General features: G+C 50.0%; 1 protein-coding gene across 1 annotated transcript in view; it reads left to right on the plus strand.

Annotated features, from left to right (window-relative positions):
* Positions 1-9,660, plus strand: part of PTK7 (protein tyrosine kinase 7 (inactive)) — a 63,103-nt gene extending 53,443 nt beyond the window's left edge. The window contains exons 18-20 of the mRNA XM_065913010.1: positions 6,814-6,965; positions 7,778-7,956; positions 8,663-9,660. Coding sequence (XP_065769082.1) covers positions 6,814-6,965; positions 7,778-7,956; positions 8,663-8,823 — 492 coding nt within the window. The 3' untranslated portion in view covers positions 8,824-9,660. The remainder of the gene's footprint in view (positions 1-6,813; positions 6,966-7,777; positions 7,957-8,662) is intronic.
* Positions 9,661-10,016: the final 356 nt, after the last annotated feature.

Here is a 10,016-nt window from a genome sequence, read left to right on the forward strand (position 1 = left end):
CCTAAAGTTTTTAAATAAGCTCTCCAGCTGATTCTTAAGCTAATTAAGGTCTAAGGAGCCCTGGGATAGGACAGTGGCTTGAAATGGTTTTGCTTAGAGTCTCCTATAAGAAATGCGTTTTATATCATGGCCCAGCACATGCCCCTCCCTCACACATAGACACTTAAAGCTAGAATTAAGCTTTCACAACACTGTATTTGATGGTCTTAATATTTCTTATCCTGTATTTATTTTTAACACACTAAATTGGCTTTGAGAACTATATAGGTTTTCTTTTAAAGAGATTATTTATTTTGGGCTAAGCTGGGTCTTTGTTGCTGCACGCAGGCTTTCTTTAGTTGCAGAGAGTGGGGACCCCTCTCCAGTTGCAGTGCATGGGCTTCTTGTCGTGGTGGCCTCTCTTGTCCTGGAACACAGGCTCTGGGCTCTTCGGTTTCAGTGGTTGCAGCATACGAGCTCAGTGGTTGAGTCTTGCTGACTCTAGGGTGTGTAGGCTTCAGTAACTGACACCAGGGCTTAGTAGTTGTGGTACATAGGCTTAGTTGCTCTACCGCATGTGGAATCTTCCCAAAGCAGGGATGGAACCTGGGTCCTCTGCATTGGCAAGCAGATTCCCATCCACTGCCCTAGCAGGGCTTCCCAGGTAGCTCAGCTGGTAAAGAATCCTCCTACAATGCAGGAGACCCCTGGGTTGGGAAGATCCCCTGGAGAAGGGATAGGCTACCCACTCCAGTTTTCATGGGCTTCCCTCATGGCTTTACCATCTGATGGTAAACAATCCAACTGCAATGTGGGAGACCTGGGTTTGATCTCTGGGTTGGAAAGATCCCATGGAGGAGGGCATGGCAACCCACTCCAGTATTCTTGCCTGGAGAATCCCTGTGGACAGAGGGGCCTGGCTGGGGCTACAGTGCATGGAGTCGCAAAAGAGTCAGACACAACTGAATGACTAAGCACAGCCCAGCGCCAGCAGGGAAGGTCCCATGTGGGTTTCGACTGGTAGTTTGAAAAACTTCCTTTGGGGGATTCTGTGAAAATGAAAATCCTTAAGAAAGACACATTAAACCTTGTAGATGCTTTCTTGTGCTAATAATGTAGTGATTACATTATTAATGCTGTGCCACTTTATGTTTCTAGGGTCCTTCCTGGGGGGACGGAGGGAGAACACGATCAGGTTTTAAAGGGAGGCGGAGCGGTAGGCAGGCTGCTTCTTGGTCAGCTAGAGCTGGAACGAGAGAGCCATGTTTGGTATGGGTGAGCTGGTGGGAGTCCAGGGAGGATTCCTGGTCAGCAGTGGAGGAGATCAAAGGTGTGCGGGGACTCCTGGTGGTCCAGTGGCTGAGAGTCCGCACTCCCAATGCAGGGGGCCCAGGTTTGATCCCTGGTCGGGGAACTCGATCCCACGTGCTGAAATTGAGCTAAGAGTTCACATGCCGTAACTAAATTTCCCGTATACTGCAACTGAGACCCTAAATAAATACATCAAATATTTTTAAAAAGAACATACAATGGCCCTAGGTATTCGCATGGTTGTAGGTAATGCTTGTTAGAGTTGATAAGGTGAAGAGGGCTTTGAAGCCTGAGCTCTATAACCTGTGATTTCTTTTTTTTTTTTTTAATAACCTGTGATTTCTTCGTGGATCACCTGCAGACTAATGACGGGGCAGGAGCAGTCTAGTACACCTGCTGCCCGCTTTTGCTTTAAGCAGTCAGAAGCTGGATGGGAAGCCCCGGCTGTCTGGGAAGACCCCGGAAGTGTCACAGGGGCTTGGCCAGAACTCGGGCGAGCCCCCTGGGTATACAAGTCGGAAGGAAGGGTGGGTCTGGTCTTTACCAAAGTGCAAGTCTTTGTAACAGTGTTTGAAGATTAATCCCGTGGCCATCCGATGGCGGCTCGCCCAGCAATAAGAAAACACTTATTTGGCTGGGGTTAACAGAATTCCCTTTTACTATCCTCGCTTAGCCAGTATTTCCAGAAGCACTGCTTGTCTGGAAAGATAGCAAGTCAGTCGCTGAGCCAAGTTCTCTCTCTTCTGCTCCCATGACTTGCAGTAGATTGAGGAGCTTGTGAGCCAGAGCAGAGAGGGCAGGCTGAGGAGGAGGGCGAGTCTGATGAGAGCTCGTGACAAAAGCCTTTGCTGCTGTTTACCGACAACCAGGCAAGGCTGGACGGTGCCCTGGGGTTCTGACGCCTGAAGTGGGGTGTCCGTTTCTGAGGCCTCTTTACCACCAGTGGTACTTGAGGCTTTCTGAGGATGACAGCTTGGCAGCCGGAGCTCTTGGGGGAACATGGTCTCTGCTTTTCCTTGGAGATACCCTGCCAGGCCCTGTACCCAGCGAGGGCTCAGTCATCCTGGTGGACCCATTGACCTGACCTCTCCTCACTGGCTCACACAGTCATTTGGAAGCTCTCCAGAGATTTTGTGGCTTCACCTTAAACAAAAATTATTATTATTTTCATTTGTCGGCACCTGCTGTTAGTAGTGGCACACAGCATGTGGGATCTCTGCTTGTGGCCTGCAAACTCTTAGTTGTGGCATGTGGGATCTAGTTCCCTGGCCAGGGATTGAACTCAGGCGCCCTGCCTTGGGAGTGTGGAGTCCTAGCCCCTGGACCACCAGTGAAGTCCTGTGGCTTCCCTTTTGATAAAGAAGATGCACCAGGAAGATGAGCTTTCGTGCTTGTGGACCGAGTTCAGCCCGTCTGCACGTGCAGTGTCAGTCGATATATTGGATCTTTAGTGTGTCCAGGCTGGTGGTGGTTCGGGTCAGCACTGCCTAATAGAACTTCCCTTGGTGGTGGAAACGTTCCATACCTCTGCTATCCAGTGCAGAAAGCGCCAGCCCCTGTGGGGTTATTGAGCACTTAGGATGTGGCTAGAGAGACTGAGGAACTGAATTTTTACGTTCTCAAGCTTTTATTAACTTAAGTAGTTGGGAGCTGCTGTTTTGGACAGCTGAGGTATAGATCGTTTTTGTTTGTTTGTTAAAATGTTTGTTTATTTGATTGGACTGAGTCCTAGCTGCAGCACATGTGATCTTCAGGTGTGGCATGTGTTATTTTTAGTTGCTAGTTGTGACACATGGACTCTTTGTTCCAGCATATTGGATCTAGTTCCCTGACCAGGGATCAAACCTGAGTCCCCTGCATTGGGAGCACAGAGTCTTAGCCACTGCACCACTAGGCATGTCCCTGTTGTTTTTTTAAACATTTTTTGACTGAGACCCACAGTAGCAAAAAAAAAAAAATTCTTTTTTTTTTTTTTCACATCACAATGCAACACAGACATGTATATATATGAAGAAGTTTCCATGAATGATATTGACTCTTACTGAGTGTGATGCTCTTTGATATTTTCAATTCCCCCCCAAAAAATGCTGACGAAGATTCACTAAGTGGGTTTTGTGACCTACTAATAGGTTGTGACCACAGTTAGCAAACGTCTAGTGGAGGCAGCGAAGCCTGCAGGGATCTCAGACCGAGATCTGCTTTTAGAGTGACTCTGCTGCCCGTGTGTCCAGACTTGGATCCTCTCTCTGCCCCGCAGTGACCCTGAGAGCCAGGCCAGTGAAGCTGCTCAGGGTCAGCCTGGGATGCCGAGGGGCCAGTCCACAGGCAGCACCCCCACTTGCCTCACTGATGGCAGACCGCCGTTCCTGGGCCCCCTGCCCGATGAGGTGACCCAGGAGGGCCAGGCCTTGGCATCATCCCGGACTAGGGGCAAAGCTGAGGAGCCTGACTCACAGGGAGCAGGGGTAAGGTGGGAGCAGCCCCTCGACCACTCACATTCACTTTTGCTCCCTTTTGAACTTCAGGGACAAAGAATCACACTAAACATAATCAGACAATATCAGGTGCGTCCAGGGTGGTATGGCTGTGTATGCGTGCCTATTCAGTTGTGTTAGTCGTGTCCGACTCTTTGAGACCTCATGGACTGTAGCCCAACCCATGGACTGTAGCCCACACCATGGACTGTCCATTTAGCCTGGTAGACAGAAAATCGCATGGACAGAAAATCCTCTGTCCATGGGATTTTCTAGGCAAGAATACTGGAGTGGGTTGCCATTTCCTCCTTCCGGGCATCTTCCTGACCCAGGGGTCAAACCTGTGTCTCCTGCTGCTCCTGTATTGCAGGCAGATTCCTTAGCTGAACCCCCCAAGAAGCCCTGGTATGGCCATAGACCGCCTTGGTTAATCTGTGACACACTCTCATTGGTCCACACACAGGCTGCTTTTGTTTCTGTATTATTTTTTATGTGGCCTCTGTGTGTGTGTGTTTGGTGAAACTTCATTTTGACATTTCAAACTTAAAAGACTATAATAAGGTTCAAGGAACTTCTGCAGACCCTTTATCCAGATTCACTTGTTTATTTTGCCTAGTTTGCTTTATTATTCTCTAGGTATATTATTTATGCATTTTTCTGAACCATTGGAGATAAGCTGGAGGCTGACTTTTGACCTTTTACAATCAGATATATGGCAAATGATACCTTGTTGGGTCTTAATTAGTATTTTCTTGATCACTGATGATGCTGGTCATTGGCCATGTTCTCTGTTTTTCTTATGGCTGGATTGCACGGCATGTAGGATTGTAGTTCCCCTACCAGGGATCGAACCCGTGCCCCGCTGCGGTAGAAGTGTGGAGTTCTAACCTCTGGACTGCCAGGGAATTCCCCGGCCACGTTCTTCTCCTCGTCTTTTTGTGATCACATATGTGATGGGTGGCTACTCCCTTATGGATGAGCAGAGTGTGTCTGTGCTGGAAGAGACACACCGCTGGCCAGTAAATTACCTGCCACGGGGACCTCTTTGCATTTCCGTTGCCTTGTTTTTATATGCAGGGAGATGCTACGTGTTCTCTGTGTCCCTCAGTGTTGCTCCCAAGGTTTAGATGAGGTGACAGAGGTGAAGGGGCCGTTGGTCTTTACAAGCACTCCCTGGCGCTCTGATGTTACCTTTGTTTGGCGTGGCTTTCCTTCCCCCTAGGTGATGGCACCCTTCTGCAGGTCCAGTTCTTACCTACTAGTCTGCCTTCTCACCAGGAGCCCAGTCTTGCCATCCCTGTTCTATTCCATCAGCACTCCGTTGTATGACATTCAGTAGATGCTCAATTAATATGCATTCAGTGCATTGATGTATATTTTAAAAATATTAATATATCTTAATTATTATTGCATTTAGTATGTTATATTATGGGCTTCCCCAATGGCTCAGTGGGTAAAGAATCTGCCTGCAGTGCAGGAGACACAGGAGATGTGGGTTTGATCCCGCAGATTGGGAAGATCCCCTGGAGAATGGCAACCCACTCTAGTATTCTTGTCTAGAATGGACAGAGGAGCGTGGCAGGCTGCAATCCAGAGGGTCGCAGAGTTGGATACCGCTAAAGTGACTAAGTAACTAAACACAGCACAGCAAGTAATGTATTATATATACTACAATGGACATGGCTCAAACGTTTTAAAAAGGTAGCAGCAAAAAATCTCCCCAACTCTTACATTCTATTTATTTCTACACTTTGGAAAGTAATTGTGCATTATTTTATAATGCTGAAGCTACTGACAGTCCCCATGTAAGGTATCTTAGAGAAACTCATGCGTGTATACACTCATAAGAGCATTCATAGCAGCACTGTTCTCAATAGCCAAAATTTGTATGGGAGGTGGGGGTGTAAACACAAATGTCCTCTGGCCCTAGAAAGAATAAATTATGGGGACTTTCCTGGTGCTCCAGAGGCTGAGACTCTGAGCTCCTAATGTAGGGGGCCAGGGTTTGATCCCTGGTGGGGGAACTAGATCCCACATGCTGCAGCTAAGAGTTTGTATGCTGCAGCTAAGAGTTTGTATGCTGCACCTAAAGGTCCCATGTGTGGCAACTAAGACCCAATGCAGCCAAATAAACAAATAGATATTTTAAAAATAGACTTTAAAAAAAAGAACAAATAAGTTATATTTATGATGAAAAACAACTCAGTACAATGATAGCCCAAAAAAGGGTGACTCTCCCAGTGTTAAGTGAAAGAATCAAGGCACAAAAAAGATACACATTTTTGTGTGCTTCCAGCTTTATCTGATTCTAAAACAGGCAAAACTGAATTGTATTGTTGAGGAACATATGTGTAAGTGGTAAAACTATGAGGAACAGCCAAGAAATTATTATCTCAGAAGGATGGTGATTACCTCTTGAGAAGAGGGGAGAATTCGCGATGCGGAAGGAGTCAGTGAGTATTTTCGGGGGGGGGGGGCGGGTTGCCTAGCATTGTTGATTTTTGTTTTTTGTTTTAACTTGATGACTGTTACCTGAGTGTGCGCGTTATAATTATTCATGAAAGTAGACATATATTTAGTGAACTTTTCTATATGTAGCTCACAGCAAAAAATAGAAACGGAGTTTCCCTACTTTCTCTTTCCAGCCTGCCGTCCCCCTTCTCAGAGGCAACCAGTCGGTGTATGTATGTGGGTGTGTGTACTTTCACTAATACACAAATTTTATACACATATATGATTGTTTTTTAGTATTATATTTTTTTTCCATTCAGCAGCTGGTTACCGTGTGTTCTTGCCGCCCCGTCTGCCACTCACACGTAGTCTAGCACCTGCTGTGCGTGGGGGGAGCACTTCATTTCATTAAATTCAGTTCTTCCAAGGATCCGGGAGGCAGGTCCTTTTATGAGAAGGAAACAGGCTATCGGGCCTCTGCTCTGGGGCTTCGTAAGCATCGCATTAGCGGCTCTGAGACCTCACCAGGGGCTGTGTCAAGGGCAGCCCCCGAAGCCCCCGGCGCTGGGCTGCTCTGACGGCCCCTGTCTCCTCCCAGGTGGCCCTGTGCACCCAGGTGGCCCTGGGCATGGAGCACCTGTCCAACAACCGCTTTGTGCACAAGGACCTGGCCGCTCGCAACTGCCTGGTCAGCGCTCAGAGACAGGTGAAGGTGTCGGCCCTGGGGCTCAGCAAGGACGTGTACAACAGGTAGGGGGCGTTGCGGGGGGCTGGCGAGGGCCAGAGGGCAGACACAGCTGGGCCGGGGGAGGGGCTCAGTCCAAAGCTGGAGGGCCTGGGGGAGGGGGCCCAGACCCCTCCCACCCTCTCCCAAGCCTGCAAGGCACCCCAGCCAGTAGACCTCAGCTCCCTGACCTTACGCTTTTCTCTAGTGATAAAAAATTATGCATCTTTAAAAAGAATAACTGGTCAAAGTTTATAACAGTTTCTATATAATTTAACTATTCATAGGGTTCCCTCTGTTACTTCCTGAATTCAGTCATTATTGTTTTTAAGCCTAAGACTTAAAGCTCAGCACCCACAGCCAGAGATCACTCTGGAATACACGCTACACACTGCCTCCGGGAACCCCCCACACCCCGAGTCATCCCAGCTCTGACTCACCACGGTTCGTCTGGCTGTTACTTTAGTCATGGTTGGTTTATCACCAGTAAAGCTCCTTAAAATTTCTTTCCACTTAACACATGCATTTTTCACACTTTTAAACTAATAAAGTATGTATGATTAGAAACTTTTTAAAAATACTGATATTTCAGCAAAGTCTGATTCTTAAGGGAATTTTTTAACCATCAGACCCCAGACGGATGCCTCTAGATTTCATCTGGTGTGTGTATGCCCCTACCCCTTGCTAAACAAAAATGTTTCCAATTTCCCAGAATGCCTTGATACAGGAAATTTGGGCTCCAGCCCGGGTGTGAGACCCAGACCCTTGGGGTGAGGCTGAGGTCCCAGACTCTGGCCTTCTCCCCACCCCACTGCCTCTGTGTCCTTCTGTCCCGCAGTGAGTACTACCACTTCCGCCAGGCCTGGGTGCCCCTGCGCTGGATGCCCCCCGAGGCCATCCTGGAGGGTGACTTCTCCACCAAGTCCGATGTCTGGGCTTTCGGCGTGCTGATGTGGGAAGTGTTCACCCACGGGGAGATGCCCCACGGCGGGCAGGCAGACGACGAGGTGCTGGCGGGTAGGCAGCTGTATTTCCAGGGAACAGTTCACCGTGTTCTCTAGGTGGAGAGCTTACTCGGGGTCCTGGGACCAGTTCAGCCTGCCTCCCCTCAGGGCTGGTGTCTGCAGGTGTATGAATGTGACCATTCCCCTTGTGAGATTTCCAACACACATTCATACCACTTGGTAAATAGCCCTTGTCCCTGTCGTCGTCACTCTAGCCACTCTGATGCCTGCCCATTGACCCGACTTCAGCCCCCATGCACTGGCTGCTTCTTGCCCAGCGTGGACCCTGCCCCCGCCCGTCAGTGGGAACTGGCACCAGGGAGGCCCTTCCCTTCAGTTGCAAGATACTTGCCAAGAACTGCTTGAATCTTTTCTCACCCGCACTGTCCAGTGCCCCTGAGTCTCCCTCTCGTGGCCGCCTTTGGGAACTGCAGGCTCTGCAGGGTGTTGGCATGCATGCATGCTCAGTCACATCCCCCTCTTTGGGACCCCATGGACTGTAGCCCGCCAGGCTTCTCTGTCCATGGAATTTTCCTAGGCAAGAATGCTGGAGCGGGTTGCCATTTCCTACTCCAGGGGATCTTCCCAACCCAAGGGTCAAACCTGTGTCTCCCTACATTGGCAGGTGGATTCTTGACCCTTGAACCACCTGGAAAGCCCACCGAGTGTTGGACAGGTGGTTAAATATTTTGACTACCCCTCTTCCCATCTTTCTGCAGACTTGCAGGCTGGGAAGGCCAGACTCCCGCAGCCTGAGGGCTGCCCTTCCAAGCTCTACCGGCTGATGCAGCGGTGCTGGGCCCTCAGCCCCAAGGATCGGCCCTCCTTCAGCGAGATCGCCAACACCCTGGGAGACAGCCCCGCTGACAGCAAGCCGTGAGGAGGGAGCCCAGGCAGGCTGTGCCTCAGGATGGCGTGGGCAGGGGAGGACTTCCTGGGGGGTGCCCGCAGCATGAGGGGCTAGATCCCGGTCTTCCTGGGCCCCAGGGGCCCCGCCCTGGCACCCCAGGCACTGCTGAGGACTGGCAGGGCCTGGGCTTTCTTCCTCTTCCCCACCTTCAGCTCTTCGGAGAGGCTGATTCGGACCCAGACTGGGTAGCTGGGGCCTTGGTCTGGGCAGCTTTCTCTGCCACCCGTACCCCCATCAGGGACAGTGTGGGTGCCTCAGGTAACCCCAATTTCTGGCCTGGGTCTCCTTCCCTTGTCCAGGTCCAGTTCTGCCACCCACCTGCCAACTTCATGCCGGCGGGGCGGGGGTGTGTGGTACTGGGCTGCGGGTGAGCTGGCTTCAAGGGAGTTCCTTAATATACTCAAGTCCTGGGTGGTTCTGGCTCCCCAGGGCCCACTTTGGGGTCTGCACTTGGATTGTGGAGGACACGGCCAGTGAGTCCTCCCCCATGGACGCGTGGACTCTGACCCAGCCCCAACCCAGCCCCGCGTCTCCTCCCCCACCTTCTCTCCTTTCCTCATCCTAAGTGCCTGGCAGATGAAGGAGTTTTCAGGAGCTTTTGACACTATATAACCCGCCCTTTTTTGTATGCACCATGGGCGGCTTTTGTATGTAATTGCAGCGCGGGGTGGGAGGGCATGGAAGATGGGGGTTGGTCCTGGAGGAGACAGGACGGTGGCCCCCCCTGCCTCACACCTTTATTGTTGTTGTTGTTTGTTTGTTTTGGGTTTTTTTTTTTTTTTTTTTTTTACACTCGCTGCTCTCAATAAAGAAGCCTTTTTTACAACCTGCTTCTGAGGCTCACTCCCTACCGTTGTCCATAATGATGTACCTCCTTCCTCCCCCAACACATCAGAAGGAACCGTGTGCCTTCTCGGAGTCTGGCGTGGGGGTGCTAGGGCACGGATACCTGGAAGACACTGGTTCTGGTCTCTGGTTTGTGGAGCAGTTGGAAACTTTTTTTGGGGAGGTCATGCTGCTCAGCTTTTGGATTTTAATTCCCAAGTCAAAGAATTGAACCCGGGCTATGGCAGTGAAAAAGTGGAGTCCTAACCACTCAACCACCAATTCTCTCAAGGAGCAGTTGAGAATGTGGGCTCAGAGGAGGCGAGGCCATCTCATTC

This window comes from Muntiacus reevesi, chromosome 20, assembly GCF_963930625.1.
Source record: "Muntiacus reevesi chromosome 20, mMunRee1.1, whole genome shotgun sequence".
Classification (NCBI taxonomy): domain Eukaryota; kingdom Metazoa; phylum Chordata; class Mammalia; order Artiodactyla; family Cervidae; genus Muntiacus; species Muntiacus reevesi.